Consider the following 25,106-nt stretch of genomic DNA (forward strand, 5'->3'; position numbering starts at 1 on the left):
GCTCTGACACAAGTAAATATCCAACAGCTAAAGAGGAAAATGATTCATTTCAATTTCACAACATTAATTTTGCTCCACTACGCATTTGGATATGGTCTCGCCTGTGATTGGTCGAACCCGTCATGAATAATCCATAGACCCGGAAGTGGGGCGGCGCTGCTGTTTTTTTTGCTGTCGAGTCACCTCTGTGTGGTCAGGATGGAGGAAAACGAGCTGCTACCATGCTGAGACACCACGGATAAGCCGACGGCCGAGCATCACACCCCGGGACACCCGAAAGGACACGAGTCGCCGTTTTGACCCACGAACCCGCTGCGCCGTTCCACGTACACGTCGCCAAAATGATGGAGGAAATCGACAGGTTCCAAGTGCCTCCAGTGAACGGGGAGACACAGCCACTGGTGAGAGACGAAAGACGCAAGAAATTCACGTTATGAGCTGACCGTTCTCTGTTGCTTGATGCTAACTGGGATTTGTGCTGTTTCTATGTGGCCTCGGTGTTGTATCGCGACAGCTGTGGGACATAATCTGCGTGTGAGAGCTAGCGGATCTGTGTAGGACAAGCTGGATCCTTGGGATGGGTGTACATTGATTATGTACAGATGACAGGATGGCGGCGGATACACCCCTCCCTATACAACCGACACACAAATAACCCTCATAATAACCAAGGCATAACATCGTCATTCATGTAATGCACTTGAATACAACCGTGCTCTTTATATATATATATATATATATATATATATATATATATATATATATATATATATATATATAAAAACACGTCAGTATCCGCGCCCGTCCACATCAATAAGTGACAGAGGCCACTGTTTTCATTCCGTCATGTGGTGACGTGTGGGTTGGGACGTGTGAGTGCAGATGATCGCGTGAATAGAAGCCTCGCTGTGTCCTCACCGTACTGCAGAGTGCAGCCCTGATGATGATGATGGTGATGATGCTGAGGCCCAGTCGGAGAATAGTCTCATCCCTCTATCGTTTATCACAAGGCAAGTGTCTGACCTGCCAGTGTAATGAGAATCGATGCTTTCAACCACTGGGATTGCCTCTTGTGTTTGATTGCCATTATGCTATAAACCCAACCTTGCACGAGTTCTGAATTGCTATGGCTGCCAATGATTAATCATATTCCCCACATTTACAATTGACTTTGAGGTTTTATTCCAGCAGTATTCAACCAACACGTCGGCCTCATTCTCCACACTAACAAAGCATTCTTAAGCAGCTATCCTTCTTTTAATTTGGGGGTTGGCAAAAGCAGAATGACCCCTGAGGCTAAAACTCCTGCAGATATCCCAGAACACACTTTGTCCCGTACAGAAAGTCCCCCTGTTTTTGGTAAAGGCATCAGCAATCGCTCTCTCTCCCTTGAGATTGGATCAGCTCACGTTTCATTTAGCGAGATTCTGAGGAAATGAATCCACTAGCAGAACTAGTCGGATTATGTCTGACCACTTTACAGTTTATTTTTTCACCTCATAACTATAATAGCCTGTGTGAGTCAAACAGCACTGCAGGCCTCGTCAGTGTTTCCTCTTATCTCCTGCACGTCCAGCCCCTAAAACAGCCCCTCGCTTGTACGTCTGCACGATATCTGATTGTGTCGGCATCACAGTTGCTGTGGCTCACACGGCCGTGCATTTTAATGCTAATAACTTCATTGTGATTCCTGAACCACAATTCACCGGGCACCTGCAGGCTCCTTGTTGAGAGTGAATGACACACAGAAAAACGGCTTCATAAGGATCTTTGTGATGTCAATGGTTGTCTATGACCAATGAAACATGTTTCAAGCTTACTAATGTTAAATAATAACAAAAATATTGTTACATTTTACTTATATAGCACTTTTCAAGCTTAAGCACTTAGTGCTTCTCAAAAAAAAAGTGTAGAAGTTAGAAGAAACCCATGAAACCCCCCTTATGGAACTTGACAGCATATATATCAACATCATTATACATAGGGTATAAATACATAAATTCATATACAAGTATATAGTTTTATCAATAAAATAAAAGTGTGGTTAAATATAAAAGAGTGTAAATTATTTTTAATTAGACCTTAACTGAAATATCTTTTAGAGAATGACTTTTGGCCAAATCTCAGTATGGCAGTTTGCCTTTAAACACATCAAGGTTCCAGTGTGGCCCAGTTTCCATTACCATTCATGTGGATAACATGCTACACTTTTAATGGTCACCTGATGTATCAGTCTTCCCTGCTATTGGCCAGTGGGAGGTATAATCCCACCAGTGGCTCGGTGTCTGTGCCGAGTCAGCAACCTTGTGGCTCTTCATCATCAGAGGCAGTAAAGCAGTCGCTAACAAGAGGACAAGCTGATGGAAGTGATGCATGGATGGGTATATACATTGTGTGTGTGTGTGTGTGTGTGTGAGTGTGTGAGGAGCGATGACCTTAGCTAAGTGCAGGTACATATGAATACATACTGAAGGTCAGGGCGACAGGTCATGTTTTCCTTTTACAACATAAAAACATGTGTCGCCCCCAGTGTCATAGTTCAAGCTGATTTGTAAGGGACCATCAGCACATGCTCTCATCTGTGGGCTCTTAATGTAACATATGTTTTAAGTGACCTTGTTGACTTTGTACAATGCTATTACCTGTTAAATGACCCAAAATGATGATGTAACATAGGCCAATAAGGACATACATCTCACTGATCCACCATCGGGAGCATTTATTAAGGCAAAACATAAGACTATATAGAGATGGTCCGATACCTCTTTTCCTTTTCTGATACCGATTCCAATACCGATCTGATTTCAGTACATTTAAAAAAAATAGCATCCTAAATAACATATTTTAACAGTTGTATGCTACTAACCCTGTATGGAGGTGCTGATTGCCAGTATTGTTGTATGGCCTGGCTCAGGTTAAACCCTTTGAAAAGTCACTGGAAACGAACGCATATTAATAAATCAAAGAATACACAATATTGATTGTCTTTAAATAGCTTGAAACCGTTTCCAGCATGAAATATTGCCAAATTACAGAAATTTAGCTTGCTCTGGCTAATGATAAACTACTGACACTGTACTAAGCAGTGACAGCATACAGCACAACTGCTGCTTTGGTGCGGTTAGGAAAAAAGAGATTTCTGCAAAAAAAGTGCAGTTTTATTTGGTTTAAACTAATATACTTTAAAGATGTGGTATTGTACTAGTATATGGATTTTCCTACTCGCCGGTGGTCAACCCCGGCAATTTTTCAGTATTGGAGGCATTTCCAATCGTGGTATCAGTATCGTAACATCTCTACTAACATAGTGTAAGCTTTTATACTTACTATAAAAGTTTAAAGTAGCCTACCTGCAAGAAACAATCATGGAATTCTGTCATCAAACAGCTTTAGTACGGAATCTCTTTCATTATTCACTGCAAGCTTTTCTGAGATGAAATCAAAAGGATTTATCTGACAGACGATATGACCCTGTCTCATTACAGGATCTGTCTGTGGTAGAAAGGGAGGCTTGTGGGTAAGTCTTGTGATGTGAGGGAAGGGCTGTCCCAGAACAGAAAGAGCTAACGTTTATGCTTGTTACAGTGGGAATACTCGGTCTGCGTGCTAGTACTGTCTCCACTGTTGCAGCTATCATTAATTATTCCGGCCAAGTGAACAATGCTTCATCACCAGATGAGGCGGTTGTATGCATTGAAGGTATATTTGGCTGCAGTAGACAGCATTAATAATACAACCGTACAGTTTGCCATTTATCACTAGTTACCTCCACCAAGAAGTTTTCATTGCTCTGAGCAGGATTATACTAAAACTACTGAACCGATTTTATTGACACTTGGTGGAAGGGTGGGACATGCACCATCGAAGAACTTATTAACTTTTGACGAAGATCAGGACTCAATCACTTCTTTTAACATCATGAGACAGGGTGGCTTTTGACCTTTTTTACAGATTTCTCAGAAATGAATTCATGGATCTTGATGGAAAAAAAAACAGGCAGGTTTAGAGGACTGCTATTTCCGAGTGTTTGGAAATTGGTTTGAATCCAAATAAAAATCCAGATCCAGTGGATTGGTGGTTTCATAAGGGGGACTGTTGAGCCAATTGGCGGAGGTATACTGAGAGAAAATTTCTTTCAAGAAAAGAGATGGAGAACAATGATTGGCTGCTGAGAAACATTTATAAGCTGTCTACCTTGTTGCGGGCGTTGCACATACAGAGGCTTGGGTCCTCGTGGAGCGGCTGCAGGCTCAGTTCTGACTCGGCCCTTTGCCGTGTGTCTTTTCTGCTCTCTCTCCCCATTTCCTACTGTCTTATCAATAAAGGTCAAACGCCTCAAAACATCGAGAACAAGATATCAACCTTTTGCTGTGATGACAATAATCCAACTCTGCGTTATGCATTAACTAAACTTCACATGAATGTAAACATGTAATGCTTTGCTGCAGTTTTACCAAATTGTGACGCTAACAGCATGTTTTTAAATGCATTACATGAAAATCGATATGCAAAATAAGCTTCTCGCTGTCGCTGCTAAATGCTCATGAATTTTACATCAGGTACAGTGATATTGGATAAACTCTATTGGTCTCGTAAAAATTGGCCTGCATTCCTGTAGAATTTCACAATAATAATATGAAAAGGTTTTAACACAATAGGTTGAGACATGTCTGTGCCTGGATAATGAATCTATTTACTTTATAATCACCTCTCACAATCATCAAAGGCACTTGGGTTTTTAATCATTTTTTCAGGAAGTACAATCTCACCTTGGCCTCTTATGTCTAACACTTCGATTATATTTTGTTCACATGATTAAACGATACACTTCATCTTAACATAAAACAGCTTTTTTTTTTTACTTTGACTGTAAAAAAAGTGTGTTTGGCTCCAGTTATTTGATTTCCATATGGGTCCTTCAAAAATAGCAGCTATTCCTATTGAGTGACTACAGATTTAGTTAAAGGCCAAATGCCTGCTCGGATTCGCCCATGTGGCTCGTGGAGTCCCTGAGTGCAACAAGGGGCGGCCTGTAGGGCCGACATAATGTGGAGCTCTGTCAGCAGAACAGGCTCAGCAGCGTCCAGCTCCCCTCTCTCAATCTGGGGAAACCGTGGCTCCAACAGCAACCCCCTCTGTTCTCCCATGCCTCCTCCCTATGCCATCACCGCTCGCACATAAAAGAGGCAGGACCAGCAACATAAGCAGAACACTCAGGCCTATTGATGCTGCAAAGTAGGCAGCTATAGTAGCCCGTAGTCTTAGGAAATCTCGCCAGGGTATAGGACCCAAGCAGGTTCTAAAAAAACCCCACAGAGTTTCATGGTGATGTGGGCCTGTAGCCTTGTGATAAATTGAAGGGCTGCGTTCAGTACGGAGTTGATTGTGCCCTCAGGACTGCATTCAATTTCACATGCCCAAAGAAGTATAGCATAAGTTAATTGGAAGTGTGTTCCTAGAAAACAAGTTTAATCCCTGTCAGCTCCAGAATTAGCAAACGGTGCAGCAGTGACACAGCGACGACTGACGGCCTTTGAACACTAAGGTCAAGTCATGTAAGATTTATTTATTATTACGCATTAAAAACATCAGGAGTTGAACCAAAGTGCTTGACAACCATGGCAACGGGAAGCATAGAAGATAAATTAAAAAGACAGAAAAAGAAAAATGGCTTGACCATACTTTTAACGTTCTGTCCCCTTATTGTTACGTGCTTGTTTCGACCACAGATCCATTCATACTAAAGGACCTGATGTGGAAAGGAAAACTATTCCATAGCTCGGAGGCAGCAACAGAAATTTTTTTGTCTCCTTTAGTTTTTAGTCGTGAAAGGGGGACAGACAGGCGCTGCTGTGAGAGTGACCTAAGTGACCCGGGGGCAGAAAGTGTCGCATGTTAGTAGCGAATGTTGTTGTTTTGTTAAACCATGCCAACTCATAATGGTAACATGCTGGGGACTGTGTGTTTCTCCTCCTAGGACCCAGCAGCATCCGCCGCCTCTGAGACGATCCCTGACACCAAGGGAGAGACCGTGTCCATGAACTACAAACCGTCCCCACTGCAAGTCCAAATAGGTATCTCCACCAACACACTGCAAAGCAATACATAAGATATATGTAAAGGTTTTGCGATGAGCCGTTCGGTTCAAGAATCAACAATCCCTTGAGAAATGAAAAGCATTCAGCACACCAGGGAAATTGGCTAATGCAATATTGTTGTACTGCACCAATACATGGTCCATATAAGCACAAACTGGGTGTTTGAGTCCTGTATGATTTTCCACTAGGATTATTTATTTCTATTATTAGGTGTCAGAACATTTCTTATCTGCCTCTTTTATTGTGCTGCCACAACATTGTGAAAGGATTCCTCATCTCTATTTAGTCCCCGGGGTTCTGTGAAAAATGTTCCTACCTCAAATGCACCAGTCAATATCTCAAAAGCTCAAACTAGAAGGGCAGTCAGAGAGAGCAGGCCCCCACCAAGGCTGATTGGCCATCATATTGCATATATAAGTGTTGAGATCAGATACATGTACCATGTACACAGAACTGTTCTTCATATTGCTTACATTTATCACAGACATAATATCCATCGTCTGAAATAGCTTAAACTAACAAACCAAAAGATTAGAACATTATGGTGGTTTATTTACCTCAAAATGTCCAAAAAATAACATAAAAATCTAAGGAGAATATCAATACACACTAAAACTGCAATTTACAGAGGCAGAGTGTATTGCATTTATTAAGTTTTAACATTCATGCATGTAAAACCATGCCCATGCATGTGAAACAAGTGCACTGCACACTATCCACAAGCATAAAACCATACTCGCCAGTTAGCATTTCTGCTCCGCGTGCACAGCTGCGATTCCGTGAGCACGGGGCGTCGGAATCATGAAGAATATGTATATGAGGGGCATTGAGCCAGCCACTTCTATAATATTCTTAACCCAAGTAAATAGTGCATAAACAATAGGTAACAAAGGCTTTTTGGGTCGACAGCAGTGGTATATATGATCCATGAAGTTTACAACTGCTGCAGAAAAATTATCTCCATATTTGTGCAAATATATTTCAAGCTGTATTTGTACCTGTACAGTAACTGAATAAAGATCACCCCCCTAAAAGTACTTAAAAACATAGTATCTCACAATGTTAAAGAAATGAAAACAACCTCCTTAATCGAATCCGCATCTTGAAAGATTTCTATCAAATTGTGACCGTTTTTTTTTTGCGTGAAACTAACACTGATATTTAAGAAATCAAATCATACGAATCTGTCATTCATGCTCACTAAGTTGAGGTTCACTGTATTTACTGATGACGTCACACCCTGTGGTTGCCCAGAGAAACAGAGGGACCTCGCCAGGAAGGGATCAGTGAAGAATGGCACCGTGGGAAGTCCTGTCAATCAACAACCCAAGAAGAATTCCAGGACAAGGTAACGGCTTCCACTGCCTGTTTGTTTCCTCTGCTCCACGTCGACCAACTCGACCACAAATACATCAATCAGCACCTAAAGCATTATGTGTTTGTATCTGCTGCTCAGCATTCAGTGCAAAATACCACAACTGACTGAAATGCAAAAGACGTGGTCTGCACTGCTTGCCACTAAAGGCTTTATTTTCTGACAAACACCATCAGACTTCCTAATGTTACAACCAAACACAAACATTTTTATCTTTTTATAAAAGAGAAATTTAATGTTTATTTTGGGGGTATAAACGCTGATAAAAGAGTCTAAGCTCTGAGCTTAAACTCACTGCAACCCGCTGTATTGACAACTGACTCATCTGTCTAATCCCACTCCCCAGTGGATCAGGGGACATACAAGAAAGGCTACCAACTGCTCTGAACCCTGAGTCTCTGAGGCAGGAAGATAATCTTGGAATGTCTACAGTCTGACGGCTACAGATTAGCCCCAATTTCTGGGGTTTTGTGACTTTCAACGGAGAGCAGCATAAATCTTAAGACAAATATCCTGTTTTGGGTAAAAGTACGGCTCTATTACACCTCTTTTACACCGAGATAAACTTGTATACGCAAGTTTCAAAAAAAAAAAAAAAAGCAATTTATTTTTTATTGCCAGAAAACTGAGGCGCTGTCTCCCCTCACTGTCAAGTCAAATTAGCAGCTGGGCGTCATGTGCTGATCGGAGCCGATTTAAAACCTGTGTCTACTGCAGAGTCATTTGACCCGGGATTGAATGCTGATTGTATCCATTCCCATTGCAGACATAAGCCGGATGTTACTGGGTGTTAGTTTTTTTTTTACCAGTGGGTAGGGGCTTAACACTTCAGTTATTTGTTCCACGGTTGAAAGTATTTCTCAGGGTGTTTCAGTAAGAAAGTGTTTGTCTCATTTGAGTGTTGAATATTTTATCAAGGCTAGTCTTGTCTTCTGTGCTCTCTTTCAGGTTGGTGGTGCCCAACAAAGGTTACTCCTCTCTAGACCAGAGCCCGGATGAGAAGCCCCTGGTAGCACTGGACACTGACAGGTACATGGTTTTCTCACATACATTTTCTATGACAGTAAATGCACACGCTTTTTTCCGTCCGACCCCAGAGAAGAGAAAAAGGGTAGAAAGTGCTTATTTGGACTGACTCTGTCATGATGGTACATTAATCCATAGAGCAATTTAAGAGACTTCATAGCAGAAGGGACTCTAAAAAAAAAAATGGGGTAAAGCCCCTCCCAGGGCTCAGGATTAGTGGATCGCGGGGTGAGTGTTGTGACAGGGGAAAGCGGCTCAGAGGGAGCGCTTGCCTCTACACCGTCCCAGCGGGTCGGCGTTTCACGCAGATGAGTCCCACCCTTTGTGCCCTCCGAGCGCAGCGACATGGGGGAAACTGTCTCATGTGCAATGAGCGCTCTGGAAGCCGACCAAGCTTACATCATGGGTTGCATCATACCGTGTACACCCACTGACGAGCTCGGTGGCTCACGGCAAAAACAGGAAACCCATTTGTCTATTGTCCGCATTTTAGATTCACGTGCACGCCCCTCGCAAAGTGTCTCTCTGTTCTGTTTGTTTACAGCAGATTAGTCATTTAATGGAAAAGCCTGTTAGCTGTGTTAACGTGATGTTGCCGCTCCTCAGATAAAAATGCATGTACAAGAAGCTGTTGGTATCTGTGTGTGTCTGTGCTTCTGCTGCATGTACGTTCATTACGAGAGACAGACATTTTTTATAGAAATCAAGGCACTGCAGCAGATTGTCTCCATGGGTTATCATGAAATATCAATACCTCGGAAATGTCAACTCTACATGTTTTATAATTGCCCCATCTACAACACGAGCTGCAACTGTTGGCTAGTATTTGTGTTTTTTTTAAGGGGAACAGCTTTAACCCGTAAGTGTGTTTCTTTTTTCAGAATAGACTCCGTTTCTCCCACAATCTTTTTAAAGCCCTGATACTTGTGATAATGTGGGGCTGAATGAAGATTAATTATTGTTTTTATTTTTGAAACCAATACTGAGGAATGACTTACCAGATTCTCCACATTCCTCATTTTATCGCAGGCAACAGTCTGATCCTCTGATATTCACCTTCTAAAATGACACATGGATTTTGGAAAATTTCAACTTTATTCTCGTAATATTATGACATGTTACAATATTATTCCTTTTGGTTGTTTGAGTGTCCCCAATACTCTGTTATAACCTGAAAGAATTGTGTTTTTGATGAGCCCTTTATGTCTCTATCAGGAGCAGGTCCTCTTCCACAGAGCCTCCTGTGTTGCTCTACCATGTTTCTACAGTAGCCCACAATGGACAAACCAAACAATCGTGGAGAGGGCCTTTTGAATGTTTATACCTCAAGACCACTGTTAGCTCTCCTACATGCTTAAAAAGGGGAGGGTGACAGGAGGGGTCTTAAGTTGGTTGGTTGCAATCTGCAACCTCACAGCTAGATGTCAATAAATCCTACACATTGGTCCTTTAAAACTCACACAAGTAGTTTTGAATTTGTAGTACTGAATTGCTAAACTACCCTTATAAAGATTCAGATCATCATTTCACAGTATGTTAATGTTGCTCACATCCTTCGTCTCCTGTGTCTAACTCCCGACGCCTCGTGTCTTTCAGTGATGACGACTTTGACATGTCCAGATACTCCTCATCAGGATACTCCTCAGCCGAGGTGAGATGTCTGAGGGACCAGGTATCTATACACACGTTATATTGATAGTCAATACAGCTTCACCCCACCAGTGTCACCACCCGATCACCCAGTCCCATGTTCACACCAGGTATATGTGCACCCATTGAAAAGAATAAATGTCCAGGCTCTGCCCAACATTCACACAACAGTTGTCTGTAATGATATATCCCCATTTCTCATTCACACAGGTCGATCCCCGTTCATGTCTTCCACTTGGAGTATCTTATGTTCGTTTTTTTTTCTCTCTTGCTTCCTCCATTACCACCTAAGACCTGTTTGTCTCCTATGTGGCTGCGTTCCGTTTCTGTAAAAATGTAATTCATTTGGATCACCCAAACAAAAAAATATAAATCAGCAAAAAAAGGTCATTCCTAGCCTTAGAGTTTGTCCAGAAGTTCTTCTGACATCTGCTTTCTGTGGCTTCTGCAGCAGATCAACCAGGACCTGAACATCCAGCTCCTAAAGGACGGCTACCGGCTCGATGAGATCCCGGACGACGAGGACCTGGATCTGATCCCCCCTAAAGCAGTGAACCCCACCTGCATGTGCTGTCAGGCTGCTCCCTCCACAGCCTGTCAAATCCAGTAGCACCATTTCCCTCCCCCCCAAAAAATATATCTCCTGCCTGCCACCTGCACCGAGGCCAACTACTGAGCAGAGTGGCTGCAAGGAGGAAAAACTATCAGCTTGCAATGGCACAAAGGGAAAAAAAACGAGGGTTTATAAATGCTAAAATAAGAAAAGGATATACAGTAGGTGAAGTCTTGAGAAAATGTACAGTATCTGTGCACCTTCCTCCTATGGTTGGATCTGTGCATTTCACTTCTGCGTAGTTGTGGGGACTCGACTGATGGCAGAAACTTTACCTCTAGTGACGACGTTTCACTTTTGCTTCTCCTTTGTTCGACTTCCATGTCATGCTTGTGGATATTTTCTTTCATGAGGACGATGAAGGATTGTGCGACATTGTGGAGGAAGAGGGACAAAAAAAAAAAAAGAATGGGATGACAGGAACTCTACCAAATGCATGTAATGGTGATGAGGTGTCATCATTGGTCGTGCAACCACCCACGGAAAGTAGTTTGTTTCTGCGTGTGCGTCATTGATGGTGAGATTAATGGACGGGAAGAGATCGGATGTTGTGGCCATTGTTTTTCCCACATCATTTCTTTCTGCCAGTCTGATTTGTCTGCCTGTGCGTACGTGTCAGACCTGAAAAATGAAATACGTTTGTCTGGTTATGTCCAGGAAAGTAGTGCTAAACCATTAAGTTACAAACACTTACAATCACAACATCCATCCAGCCATCCATCCATCCATCAACTATACTGCTTATCATTGAGAGTTAGGGCCTGGTCACACATTCACGATTGCAAAGTGAATAACGGGCGTCAAAGTTCACCAAGGTTGAACTTCATAAGAGGCCACACTGCGATTTGATTTATAAGTGAACAGGAAGCAAAGGTTCGCCACTGAAACGTTTGTGTATGTGTGACCGGGCTTTTAGGGTGAGGGTTCTATCACAGGCCAAAAAGCATTCGCTCACAACTACGAGTTGCCAGTTACCTGCATGTCTTTGGACTGTGGGAAGAAGTCAGTGAATGCCTAGGCAGGAATGGGGAGAACATGCAAACTCCACACGGCAAGGCCGTGGTCGAACTGGGGTTCAAACCCAGAGCCTTCCTCCGTGTGATCACCGTGCTGCCCCCTTCACAACATTGAAATACTAATGCCAGATTTATTTTTTAAATGTTTGAATGTTTAACCAAGGTCGTACTGCTTAACTGTTCCCTATTCAGTTAAAAGAAGCTGAAAACAAATAGTTTTGCATGTTGCCTGTTAACACTATTGTCTAATAAGCAGCCTGTGCAGATAATTCATCCGTTTTTATTGACCCCCACACACGTCCTTGTGCTGATGAGACATTATGTGAGGTGCACTTGGTAATATTTAGGTTTACCTACTGTAGTATCAGTAGATGTAGTGATTTAAAGTCCGTGGCAGGAACAGCTCATGAGTTCGTGTGTACTTGCTGTTGGTTGCCCCGACATGAGAGGATGCTCAAATGTTCGCAGAAGCAGTTGCCACACTAGCGAACGTGGTTATAAAATACTTCATATACGTAAGGGAATCCGTTAACGTATAAAAGACTTGATAATAATGTGCAGATACACTGAGAGTTGTTGAATTTTTGATCATACATGAGAATGTGTACACAGGGATTTCGTGTCGCCTGGATGGAAATGAAATGGGATTTTTTTTTTCTGACATACGAAGGGAATTTTGAAAAGCTTTCCTTTCTTTTAAGTTCAGTTTTAAGTGTATTTGTTTTGTATGTTTGTATATTCACGCGTACTCCTCCTCGAGGTCGAAAAACAACATTTGTCCGACTCGGGGACAAGAAGTGTATATGTAGCACCTGACACAGCTGTGTATTGTCAATGCTTTATGCCAATGGATGTTCTCCATTATGTTGAAAAGGAAGTAGTCCTTGCTGTATAGAAGTACTGAATGCGTACCGTTTTCCCCCCGTCATGTTTACATCATCCTGAAGACATATCTGGAGCTCTCAGATCAGTCAGCTGTTCTCTAGTAGATTACATGTGAGTCTGCTCAGTGGAAGTGGGTTTCCCAAAAACGTTTACATATTTGTGTTTTCCTGCTGCAAAATTCTGCTATTATGACACCTGGAAAAAAAGAAGAAATAGCTTTTTATCTTTTATCCAGCATTAGTTAAGGCAGGTCACTAGTAGTTGAGCCACAATCCAGTATGAAAGCTGACAGCAGCAGATCTTAATAGCAGCCAACAAGATGCTTCAGCTGCCCCACTTCACAACCTGCCTTTACCCCAGCACCTCCTTTTCATATTGAATCCAACAAAATCACGTCATGTGTGGTCATTGATTCCTGCTCTGTTGTGGGGGTGTCTGCTCTCCCTGTCTCATTTTCCATGAAGGTTTGTAGAAGGTTGGGGGGGGGTGTGTGCTCTCCCTACTAAAGGCCTTGTATGTACATGGAAGGGCAGGGAGTCCCAAACCAGAGCCATACCGCCAAATATAACTTACTGCAATCAATCATCCATTACCTATACTGCGTATTGTTTGAGGGTCAAGGGGGGGAGCTGGAGCCAAACCGGGTTGACAATGGGCGAGAGGTGGGGTTCACCCTGGACAGGACGCCACAGGGCCGACATACAGAGACAAGCACTCACATTCACATCTATGGTCAATTTAGAGACTGTGATCAACCTAATCCACAATCGGCATGTTTTTGGACTGTGGGAGGAAATCGGGATACTCAGAGAAACTCCAAGCAGATTACATGCACGCAGAAAATGCAAACTTTACATCGAAACACAGAACACAGAACCGTTTTGCTCTGAGGTGCTAACCCCCGCACCACCTGCCATTGCAATTCAAAACAAATTTGTTTTGACAACAGTGCCCCTGACCGAACTACAGTTTTAGGCATGTGTGCACTTTACACTGGTCCAAGTTATTTCCTCAATGGTCATGTGCAGTGTATTGTGTTTACATGGCATCTTACATTGTGTCCGCATCTACAGCGCAATCTCATTTCTAGTAACGTGTTTTGATATATGATGGTGTTTTTGGGAAACCTCACATCTTCTATAACTGATGCTCTTCTCCATGTGTTCAAATATTTCACGATTCATTGACTGAAGGTTCAGTGTGTGACGTATGACCTGACAGATGTGTGGAAAAGAGAGGAATCGCTGATAGTGATTTGATTTACAAAAGTACACAAACATCGATTTTTGTTGTCCTTTCATACAAGGTGCCATATGTGTAGATAATGTCATAAGAACGGTGCAGTAGTTCAGGTGATATGTCAACAACGCCTCCAGCTGAGGTGTGTGTGTTAGAGCAGTGGCTGTTTTCACTACAGTACAATATTAACTATGATGAGGTACTGACTGTGACTGATTATGGTGCTTCATTAATTTTAATCATCAACATCATCCACTCACACAGGTTGTGTGCACTATACTCCTGCCCGGTGTCGTGGCCCTTTGGGGCGCAGCTTCACTAATCTCCTGAGATTTGGACACTAAAGTAATGCATTGTAACAAGCTATTTATTTGCAGTTGCGTGTGTTTTAATTTATTTTTCCATGTATGGGAAATAATCCATATACAAACAGATGCTTTTTATTTGCCAGATGTTTTATTATGATGATTGTGTACTGGTTCCATTTAGGTTTTAACAGTGTTACAAGTTCTGTGTATAGTGCAACAAATGACAAATAATAAATATTAGATATCTGAATTTTGATGTTTCCACATGTTTCTGTAAATTAACTGTACCTTTTTTTTTTTGCTTGAGACCATAAACAGCTAAACTATTTTCCACCAATAAAAAGACTGATGAGGAGGTGAAGCCTCTGCAGCCTCAGTCAGATTCAAGTGCACCAAACCAAACCTGTCTTCATTCTGCTTCAGACAGTTGTCCCTGCAGGAGATGAAACAAATAGCTACTGTGCCAAACAGTTTTCCTCACACCCACACAGACCCTCCCCTGGTTAATGTGTTATTACCCACTGAAGTGAAGTGAATGAGTGTAACATCGCAGGAGAGGAGAGGAGAGGAGGGATCCATATACTTAGACAATGTGAATAGTGAGTGAGTGTGGGGGGTTGGGTATTTGTGATTAGCTCTGAGTTGATCCCTCAGGAGCAGATGGTGGATGGTGGCTTACCTAGATGCCTTGAAAACCCCAGTAGCTGCAGGAGTGTGAGTTCACGCTGCGAGGACCTGCACTGAAGTTGAGGAACCTGTAGTAAGGAGGCTCATGAGACAGGACGGCAGGGAGACAGGTGAGGAACAATTCAATACCCAACAGGATTCCACTTGGTGATAGATGAGTTCAGGGTCAAAGGTGGAGAATATCAGTGGGGGAGTCGCCCACTGGGAGTTCAAGTTGGCAGAGATAAGGTTCCCTTCTAGTACGCGTCAGGATGAAATGCATCATGCCATGGTATCAGCTCTCTGACTGTATACCACAGGGATTTGGAGTAACCTGTTGTCATCTTGTCGTGCCAAACCCTGTTATATGTAATACGGGCTGTGCTCTTCCGTGTGTGTGTAACGTCGACCTCCCTTCATAGTCTGAGACTGACATCATGCTGCTGAAAGAGCCGGGTGTAGCTGCTGTGGTGCTGCTGCTGCTCTGTGTCCAGGGTCTGCATGGCTCTGCCCTTCCTGCTGTGTCCTCCTATGAGTTCACTGCCTACAGGATGCAACAGTACAACTTGGCCCAACAGAAGCACGGTAGGTTCAGAGACTCAGCTCCAGTGGAAGGAAAAGTAATCACATTTATTCAACTACTACACATTATTTTGAGGTAAAAATAACTTCCGATGTCTTGGTGCTGGTGTTTTCATCTAAGTCACCGTGACCCTGTACTTCCCAAATGAGAAAATAACTGAGAAAATGAAAAAGAAAAATACTAATGTGTAGCACAGACCCTTTCTTCTTCTTTTCAACCACATTAATCACCTCATGAACTCCCTGATTTATATTGTAACCTTTTGGGAGTCACTGGTTTTATCTACCAACGCTTTATAAAGTAATAAACTAGTACCACCTCGATCAGCTTTAACAGTAAAGTGTTTTTCTTTGATCTGTACAATACAATCAGTCACAGAGGGACGTTTTCTGCAGAATTTTGTTTAGAGGTTAGCTTTGCTTTTGATACCAAACAGTAAATATATTTACTTCTATTCTTTTACATATAAAGCCATTTGATATTTGTTATATTGTTGCATTGGTACTCATAACTAAGTAGAAGATCTGGGTTCTTCCACTGGTTTTCCGTTCACATTATTCTGATGACAGTAAATTGTGTTGACTTTATTGGTCTTTACTGGTGAACATACAAAATGCATCCAAATTTAAATTGGACTTATTTAAAGGGAGGAGAGCAGACAAAGTGGTAGAAGTACTCAGACCATTTACCTGAGTACATTTTAAAATACCCTGTTGTACTTAAATCTTACAATATTCATCAACCCACAGTCAGAGTGTAAAATATGATATATATTATATTGTCTGATTATTATTTCTAATGCATTAGCATGTAAGGAACATTTAAAAACGTACTGACTGATCTGCAAAGTGACTAATAAATATAGCTGTACAATAGTAGGAATAAATAAGAACACAATATTTCCCTCTGAAATATAACAGAGTAAAAATCTATGGTATAAATAATCTAATAATACAATAGAATAATTAATAATAAAATATAAATATATTAAATGAAATTGGTATAATTGAAATTAAAATTGTTGGCCTTGTTGTACACTGAGGTTGCCGAGGAGCCATTGTGGTAGCAGAGGCACGTGCAGCCGATGAGCCGGTGCTGACCCGTCGTTGTGTCGTCATGAAGGTGTCGGACTTTACCACAGAGAAATACCTGGAGGCCCAGAGACAGAATGCTGCTGCCGTACTGATCCTGCTGCCCAGAAATATGTCCAGCATCCCCCATGACACTGTTCAGGTATATTTCCAAAAATGACAGTATTTAGGATTCTGGGTAACATATGTGTTCTCTAAGGTATTAGGTAACAGCCTGCTGAGGCAGTTTTTATGGAACATCAAACCATTGCTATGGAAATTAAAGAACAGGATAAACTGGAAGATGTCAGGCACTTCCTATTAAATCTGTTTTTCATGCCACTGTTTTGTCTTTTTCTTTCTGTCAGTCCTTCATGGTGAGTGAGAGTGAGACCTTGCTGAAGGAGACGCTCATGCCCGTGTATGTGGTGCTTGAGGATGAGCAGCTGCTCTACATGTATGAGGAGGTCAAGCAGGCCGCAGCCACCCGGACCTCATCTATAGTGATCCGGGGTAAGAGGAGAAAGAGGATGTGAAAGAAACGGTTACAATAACAAAAGTTGTAGAATGGATACAAGGAGCTGGAATAGCAGTAGAAAAAGCAGCAATCATGTCTATTCTATTTAGATCTGTATGTTTTCAATGTTTTCAGTCCTCCGGAGTATGATCACAGCTACAGCCTTTCAGATCCTAGTGAGCAACAACTCCCCCATCAAGCCCATAACTGACACGTCTATATCCACACTGGAGGTTAGTGTTGGACCGGATGAATTCAGTTTGTGATTAATCCTCAGTTGGTCACTGTGTAACCGGTGATGTGTATTTCAGGGAGTGCTTCCGGGAGCCGGGGAAGATGTACCAACGATTGTGATCACTGCCCACTATGATTCATATGGACTGGCCCCGGTGAGTCACATATAAAGTTTCCACAGTCCCACCATGTTAAATCATTTAAAATATGAGCACTGACACAATAATAAATTGTTCCTGCATGTGTATGCTTGTGTCTGTGTGTAACACAGTGGTTGTCTCATGGAGCAGACTCTAATGGCAGTGGGGTCACCGTCCTGCTGGAGCTGGCACGTCTCTTCCAGATACTTTATAGTAGCTCGAGCACCAGACCCCAGTGAGTCAATGTACTTGTAGTTTACTTGAGTATTTCCATTTTATGCAACTTGAGAAAATGCTGACAGGGAGCATTTTTCAACATAATGAGTACTTTTACTCTTGATTCTTTAAGTGAACTGTCTACTTTTTTACTTTTACTTAGGTACACAGGACTTTTACTTGTTATTCAGATTTTCAGTGTGATATTGCTACTACTACTTAAGTATATGATGTACTTATGACCTGCTAATGCCAATAATGCAAGCATATAGTATTATTAGAATATTTTATTGAGTGGCATGGTCAGAAAAAAGGATCCAATCTGACTGAAAACCTGTTGTCAATGTACATTCTGCTGAAAACTGATCCAAACAATTCAAGATGTTTTTTTTTTAATTATCTGAAAAAGTATCTCACACCATGTTATTAGTGAAGGTATTTTAACAGTGGATCAATAATGGATACAAATATTGATCAATTGACTCTTCTGATTGGTTTTTGATGTTTTAGATACAATCTAATGTTCTCCCTGACTGGAGGTGGAAAATACAACTTTCTCGGCACAAAGAGGTGGATTGAAGAGAACCTGGACCACGCAGGTGAGTTTTTGACCTTGTGACCCACTGAACATGTGGAGACGCAGCTGTGTGTGACACTTCAATAATTGTAATCAATCATGTCCGCTCCAGAGTCCAGCCTGCTTCATGACAACGTTGCGTTTGTCCTGTGTTTGGACACACTGGCCAACGCTGATGAACTGTACATGCACGTGTCCCGGCCTCCTAAACCCGAGACTCCCATGCACGCTTTCATGCAACTCCTGGAGGAGGTAACATATTTATACTGCAAAAGAATGCTCATTAAAGTCTCTTCAGTCCAAATGACCTGATGCTCTGACATTTCTGGTCTCTCCTGCAGGTAGTTTCCTCCAGATTCCCCTGGGTGAAGCTGGGTTTGGTCCATAAGAAGATCAACCTGGTGGAGTCGACAGTGGCCTGGGAGCACGAGCGCTACAGTCTGCGCCGGATCCCTGGATTCACTCTGTCTCACCTGGACGACTCCAAATCTGAGCAGCGTGGCTCAGTGCTGGACACAATGTAGGAGCTGAACTCTGGTTCTGATCTGTTTGAGTTTTTAAAGAGACACATTCTTGATTGGCTGTCACCTGACCATGTGACTATCCTCTCCCAGGTCACAGGTGGATTTCAGGAAAATGAAGCGCAATGGAATCATCATAGCAGAAGCACTGGCTCAGTATATGTACAATCTCTCTGACAAAGTAAGTCCATTCACGTGTGCATGTACAGAATCCGAATCCAGACAAAATATTATTAGTATGATAATACTTTTATCATAATTATATGTTTTGTATAGCATGTGTGATCGTTGTGCGTTATCTTCCACCAGGGTTCACCCAAAGATGTGCAGGTTTTCAAAGGCCAGCTGGTAAGAAACCTGGTTATTACAGTCATTCTGTGCAGGAAACTGCTGCCCTCTGCTGTTTGCTCTAAGACATTACACAGTGTTTGTGTCTTCAAAGGCCCAGACTCATGTAATAGCTTGAGCCTGTTAATTTGATTCAACTGAAGATTGGGAGCTTCAAATAAAACAGCCACAATATGTCAAGAGGGTTTAAATTCTCCAAAGTGAAGGACGTTTGGTACTTTTGGCTCAGCACCACGTGAGAATAATTTCCACTCGTAATCACAAATGTAATAGAAGTTCCAGATTGAGTCTTTTATAGTTGACTAGAATGGGGAACATAAGAGCACTTTGGCATATGGTAACTGTTATTTAAATTTTATTGCACACTAAATGTTTGATTTGTGTATCCATTACTAACTCCTGGACGTAGGACTTTCAGGACGGTCGCATGTCCAGTCTGATGTCCTTCCTGACCTCTGTCCCCCGGGCAACCCAGCTATTGGATAAGGAGCCCAGTCACGTCTTGCTGGTCAACTCACTGGAGCATGAATTTAAACGCTACCTGCAGCAGGTCCACAGACACAACTTTCGACAGGACAGGAGGTGAACATACAGTACATAGTATCTTCCCAACACTCACTGCACCGTCCCTGGTTAACTACATTTCCTCCTCCTCATACAGGGACCCTGACATCACCTTTTTTGATCAGATGGACCAGCCAATAGTGATGTACAGGTGAATATCAGTGATATAATTATTGTTGTGCATGTAGTTCTTTATACGTGAGTTGGATAATGACACTGTTTTCCTCCCAGAGTGAAACCTGCAGCGTTTGACCTCTTCCTTGGTGGCTGCATTGCTGCTTATCTGGGGATTGTTTACTTTGCAATACAGGTTTGTCTGCGTTCTCCTTGCATAACGCCTCCTCATATTATATTGCAGGATTTCGTTCTTTCTCGCAAACAGTACATCACCTTGTTTGTTGTCACAGACAGATGAGTCGATACCCTTTTGTTTTCTTACAGTGTGTTTGCTCTCTTGCAGAATTTTGGATATCTCTACACAAAACTGAAAGCAGCAATGAAATCAAAGGGCCAGTGAATCCTGTAAAACTGGCAATGGCTTTGGAATCAGAACTGCACATGTTGGAAATCTGCTTTTCTGGCTGCGAAGACACAGAGTGAACATGTGCACAACCATAGACTTTTAAATAAACATGGATGACATCACTAACTCCCAAAAGGTGAATCCAAAGCGTTTCCATCCCCACCTGGTGGCTGGCTGTGGTGTAGGTCATAAATCCCACCTCCATGTTAGTGGGGCCGAAACTAAAAAGAACACGTTTAATAAATGTTTCTCAAATATGGTGTCTGTCACTTTAGCTAGTTCTTATCACACTGATGAATGTTCATATTTCTGGTAAGTTTGGATAAAAAACAAGGTGAAATGTCATGACTGGGGGAGGAAGTGGAGATTTGTGATCCAACTTCATTTACAGTCTGTGTGTAAATCCTGAAAAAGTCTTTATTTCCTTTTAAATGTATGTTGTTTTAAAGATGATTGCTTCATAAACCCACTGTAATATGAACCATTTTTGTAGGAATAGTCTGAGTGTGTTGTCTGAAGGAGACTGAAACTAAATAAATAAAAGACAAAGTTGGTGGATTTTCTTGCCTCAAAGTTTACTGGAGCAGGGAACAAACCAGGGCTTGGATGAGATTTGAGCACAAGGACGTCGCTGCGATTACAATGATTCCTCGTGTCCCCCGCTCTGCATCTGTTCACATGGATTTGATTGGGCTCAACACGGCTATCAAACAAGGCCCAGCTGCTGCAGCGAGACGGACAGCCAGTTCCTGTCACTGATAACTCAGTGAGAGCGCTGCATGGAGACACAAAGGCCCCCTTCAGCACTTTTTGAATTATTGATGCTCATGTGACATGCTGACAGTGAACAGAGATGACCCTGGATGGTGTCGGGAGATTCTGCGAAATCCCCATCCCTCCCTCCCTCTCTCCCCCTGGTTTGTTCTTGGTTCTGCAGATCTGATAATCTGTTTTAACTTTAAGGCAGTCAAACAGCCAGAAGTTGAGCCATGTAGTGTTTTTGAGACAAGTGGTGACGAGTTAGTGAGGGACCCCGAGAGGGAAGTAGGTCATGGACACTGACCCCAGGTATGTGTGTCTCTGCAGGGGGCCTGGGGCTTAGCAGGATTAATGGCTCAGGTAGCACAAAGTGTTGCTCTGGTTCAGCAAGGATGCTCTCAACCTGCGTCTGTTTCCAACACAGTAGATTCATCAAAGTGGCCAAATAGTTTGGCAAAAAGCTCTTTTATTACTCTCGATTTGGTGGGTGAGTTGGATCCATGCAGGATTTATAGCAACTGATGCACCCACAAGAGAAACACTAGGATTTGGATGTGATGCAGCAACTAGGGAAAACACAGATGGCAGCAAAATGCTTGGCAAAACAACAGGCCTACGACAATTTAAAGCAGAAAATAACCCACACATGCAGAAATGTTGCAGAAAAAGTGGCAACAGTGGTCAAGTGTTGGAACGAGAGTTACACAGATAAGAGGGAGGAGCCACCAGGTGAGCAAGGGGAGGAGGATGTTCATGACTTCCAGGCAGATTAAGGGGACAAGCAGTGAACAGTAACAGTTGGGGAACATGGCTCCACAGCTCTACCTCACTGTGTACAAAGAGCAGTTCACACCTCCCAGCGGAGCGACCAGAGCCCAGCTGCGTCCCACCTCTGCCCACCGCAGGAACAACCCCCAGCCTCGGCCGGTAAGATGCTCACACACGTGCACTGTGGAGGTTTCAAGGATGAAGTCATTATTTAATAGAAAGAAAACAAGTCTTAGGAATCAATGAATTCATAGAAGTGGTAATCCTTAGCTCTGTGTCATTATAAATAATAAGAACTAATATTTCCTAATTGGATTTCTTGTAATTGGCACTCCATTGTTCTTCATTTGTGACCATATACTTAAGTGCCTCAGAGTAAATTGGCAGCTGGTTGTTTACATTTGCCTCTGCTTGATGAAAGCTGTATCCCATCTATTATTCAATACTTCCTTTCCTCCATGACTGTGTATTTATCCAGACATGGAGTAAACAGAGCTCAGTGGAGTGTAGGGTCACATTAATGTGAGGAGACATATAGCTAATAACTCCACAATACATGTAAAAGTAATGTAAAAAACACACAAACAAAATAGAAATCTTACATTCTGCATGACACCGTCTCATAATTTCACATTTTATTTAGTGCATTATATCAATAAAATGAAAAAAGAAACACCCTATCGGATTAATCTTGGTGGCACTTTGACATTTTTTTTACATTATTGGTAAATAAGGAGTTTGTGCTGACAGAGAAATGAGTCATTTTAGAGTAATAGTTTATTTCATGATAAAAAAATAGGAATATCTGATTATTACAGGGATTAATTGAGATGTCTGCTACTAATCTGAATGGGGTGAATTGCCAAGTAGGAAAACATATACAAAGGATTTGCAGTGGTTTTAGTGCAAGAATAAATATAAAATTGAAAAACAGTATAAAAACATTATAAACACTAGAAACTAGAAAAGGATATGTGCTTATATTTACAATTTGACATATGTGCTGTACGGAGGTTATTGGCCACGGACAGTCACAGGTGAGTACATTTATGCAGTGCATATACCATATGGTATGTGACACATATAGTGGAAGGACTGTTCTATGACAGTGATAACCAGTTTCCTCTCCTCCTTATCTTCCATTTTGTTGTTTTTTGTGTTTCATCAATAAAAATCCCCTCTTTTCTTTGCCTCTCCAGGATTTTCTGTTTCCCCGCAGCCTTCATCCCAGCTACAAGTCCACCACCCTCACACAAACACCCCCCTCTCCTCCTGTGGACAGTGGCCGTCCTCTCTTCCCTCCCGTCAGACATTTGTCATTTCACAGTCCAGTTACAACTCGCCCTGACAACAATCTAAAAACTGCAGAGGCAGGCAAACCAAGACACATGCCCCCTGTCAACCAGGCCGCAGAACAAGCTCTGCCCTCTGCTGACAGACTCTGGAAACTGCAGCTGGCCGAGCATCCTGCTGGCACTGGCAATTCTCTCCACACAGCTTTGAAGAATCCACAAAGGTAAAGCAATAAATCAGCACACAACTCCGAAGAAATACTGACTCTGACTGGTTTATTATCTGTACAGGAGAATGGATCACACGGGGAATGTGCATCCTCTCTCAGCGCAGCAGCTCCGGTGAGAAACGGACCTCTGACCTCTTCTTGTGACCTCTGAATCCGGAACACACTGGAGTTCAGCTTTTATTTATTCAGACAGTCGTTTATTCTCCCTCCCAAAATTAATAAATTAATATTTGCCAAAACGCCGCCTGTTCCGCTTGTATGAGAAGGAATGGGTAAAAATGTGCAAGCGAATACAGCTGTAGCAGCAGGCATATTCCCAATGATTACACTTATTTATCGCATACAGGTGATACCAGTCTAAGACAATCATTCAATTCTTAAGTTTTCTTTCACCCTTAAGTTTTCATTTCACCCTAAAACATATGAAATACCAATAAAAGTTACATCATGACAAACTTCATTTTAAGGATGAACAAGATGTATTGCCAACGACAACAAAAGACGAAAGTGATGTGACACAAGTGAGATTCTATTGGGCGCTTAGACCCCTTGTGATGTCATCAAGTTTGAAAGGGGGGTGTGGCTACCTCCTGTGGGGTTTAGTCACCGGTGGTGGTTGATGGGGTCTGGAGGATTTCAAGGATGTGAATGAGACGAGTGGACTCAGCTGAGCTCGAGCAGGACGCTGGATAAGGATGGCTTTATTTTTTACATTGGACATGTGGATGAGTATTATCGAATGAGAACTGGGTGATTTTACAAGTAATTATATAACATTGTTCCCCGACAGGCAACATGCAGGAGCTCCACTTTGGACAAGACCCCAAACCAGCTACCCCTCTGCAGCTCAACGCCACTTTGCACGTCCTCAGTCTCACAGGTCTCACTCTAACAGCTCTCTGGATTATAGGTGCATGTTCACTTTTATGTAATAACATGAAGTGCAATTTACTGGACATGAATAAGCCTCGATTCTGCCATTGAAATAATAACCACTGAGGTCTAATTCGTGCCGCTCTGATTTTCAGCAACAGCGGCTGCTACAGCTGCTTCCACGTGGTGAAGCCCTACCAAGCCGGACACTACATCATACACCCAGAGTTTGTGTCTGAGTGCCTTTCTTAGGACTATCAGACAACAGAAGAGGGAGTGGGGGCCCTGGGGTGGCCCTGGAGGGGGCGTCCAGACGTTTCCCACAGCAGAAAGAGGGATCATTAACTTCACTATTGTTTAATTCTCTGCTAATTAACCCAGTGAGACAAGGTGTAAGAATGAATAATGTAACCATAGGCTGCACTCTCACTGCTATTATCTCCCTGTGTGCAATGTGAAAGTACTAAATCAGCCCATGGCATAAAGAGGCTTGTGGTGGTCGCACTGAGGCGAGGCGTGTGGCCCTAATTTGCATCTGTGTATAACATTAAAATTTGATTCTACTGTTAGTGAGATTACTTTCTCTATGTGCATTCGTCACTGCATGTTTGGAGGGCTAAAACAGAAAGAGACTGCAAACAAAGAAATTTACTTTAGGTACAGTAACAAAGTAAATGTGCTTCACTACAGCCCACCACTGGGTATAAGAGACCTATTATAATGATTATTGTTAGAACGTAATTTTTTTCGAACTTTGCAAATCGTTTTTTTTCCTTCTTCCCAGGTCTTTGTGGTATACTTACCTCTCACTATTGGTAATCTTTTCAGCCACTGTTGTTTTATTTAAAGTAGGGCTGCATGGACAATCAAACAATATCGATAATTATATATGATTATAGCAAAAAGCTGATAAAGTTAAAACACCTCTTTAAGTATAACATATACTTACTCATTCCTGGTCTCATTTTTTACCCACACAGATGCTCCCAAAATTTGGGGTGCGGATCAAGCGACG

The 25,106-nt window shown here is 42.2% G+C and overlaps 3 protein-coding genes across 4 annotated transcripts; all 3 read left to right on the forward strand.

Moving 5' to 3' along the window:
• The first annotated feature begins 123 nt into the window (after positions 1-123).
• On the forward strand, positions 124-14,460 carry fam219aa (family with sequence similarity 219 member Aa). Of its 2 annotated transcripts, none has more exons than XM_035152171.2 (6): positions 124-401; positions 5,978-6,074; positions 7,353-7,446; positions 8,422-8,502; positions 10,096-10,171; positions 10,601-14,460. In XM_035152171.2, exons 1-6 carry the CDS (start codon positions 342-344, stop codon positions 10,757-10,759), a joined length of 567 nt encoding a protein of 188 aa, XP_035008062.1. In that variant the 5' UTR covers positions 124-341; the 3' UTR covers positions 10,760-14,460. The 2 variants fall into 2 exon arrangements, with proteins under 2 accessions (XP_035008062.1, XP_035008063.1); XM_035152172.2 differs by having other exon boundaries at positions 10,096-10,150.
• A 289-nt stretch (positions 14,461-14,749) lies between these two features.
• zgc:109965 (Nicalin-1-like) lies at positions 14,750-20,727 on the forward strand. Its single transcript, XM_035152167.2, has 16 exons — positions 14,750-15,007; positions 15,299-15,461; positions 16,502-16,692; positions 16,898-17,042; positions 17,182-17,279; positions 17,358-17,435; positions 17,552-17,655; positions 18,147-18,235; positions 18,326-18,465; positions 18,555-18,733; positions 18,828-18,915; positions 19,044-19,082; positions 19,492-19,664; positions 19,744-19,797; positions 19,878-19,956; positions 20,107-20,727. Exons 2-16 carry the CDS (start codon positions 15,314-15,316, stop codon positions 20,161-20,163), a joined length of 1,662 nt encoding a protein of 553 aa, XP_035008058.1. The 5' UTR covers positions 14,750-15,007; positions 15,299-15,313; the 3' UTR covers positions 20,164-20,727.
• Positions 20,728-21,143: 416 nt separating this feature from the next.
• LOC118104888 lies at positions 21,144-24,601 on the forward strand. The gene is made up of 4 exons (XM_035152170.2): positions 21,144-21,855; positions 22,896-23,212; positions 24,009-24,128; positions 24,247-24,601. The coding sequence occupies exons 1-4, from the start codon at positions 21,736-21,738 to the stop codon at positions 24,341-24,343; spliced, it is 654 nt and encodes a 217-aa protein (XP_035008061.2). The 5' UTR covers positions 21,144-21,735; the 3' UTR covers positions 24,344-24,601.
• The last annotated feature ends 505 nt before the right edge of the window (positions 24,602-25,106 follow it).

The sequence above is a fragment of the Hippoglossus stenolepis genome, chromosome 3, assembly GCF_022539355.2.
Source record: "Hippoglossus stenolepis isolate QCI-W04-F060 chromosome 3, HSTE1.2, whole genome shotgun sequence".
Classification (NCBI taxonomy): Eukaryota; Metazoa; Chordata; class Actinopteri; order Pleuronectiformes; family Pleuronectidae; genus Hippoglossus; species Hippoglossus stenolepis.

Excerpts from the sequence above, each read along its gene's own strand:
- zgc:109965 (XM_035152167.2), top strand. The coding sequence starts at position 15,314 with ATGCTGCTGAAAGAGCCGGGTGTAGCTGCTGTGGTGCTGCTGCTGCTC. Across the intron at positions 15,462-16,501 it reads CTTGGCCCAACAGAAGCACG|GTTGCCGAGGAGCCATTGTG; the intron begins GTAGGTTCAGAG and ends TTGTACACTGAG. Across the intron at positions 18,466-18,554 it reads TCATGCAACTCCTGGAGGAG|GTAGTTTCCTCCAGATTCCC; the intron begins GTAACATATTTA and ends TCTCTCCTGCAG.
- LOC118104888 (XM_035152170.2), top strand. The coding sequence starts at position 21,736 with ATGGCTCCACAGCTCTACCTCACTGTGTACAAAGAGCAGTTCACACCT. Across the intron at positions 21,856-22,895 it reads ACAACCCCCAGCCTCGGCCG|GATTTTCTGTTTCCCCGCAG; the intron begins GTAAGATGCTCA and ends TTGCCTCTCCAG. Across the intron at positions 24,129-24,246 it reads AACAGCTCTCTGGATTATAG|CAACAGCGGCTGCTACAGCT; the intron begins GTGCATGTTCAC and ends TCTGATTTTCAG.
- fam219aa (XM_035152171.2), top strand. The coding sequence starts at position 342 with ATGATGGAGGAAATCGACAGGTTCCAAGTGCCTCCAGTGAACGGGGAG. Across the intron at positions 402-5,977 it reads ACGGGGAGACACAGCCACTG|GACCCAGCAGCATCCGCCGC; the intron begins GTGAGAGACGAA and ends TTCTCCTCCTAG. Across the intron at positions 6,075-7,352 it reads CCCACTGCAAGTCCAAATAG|AGAAACAGAGGGACCTCGCC; the intron begins GTATCTCCACCA and ends GTGGTTGCCCAG.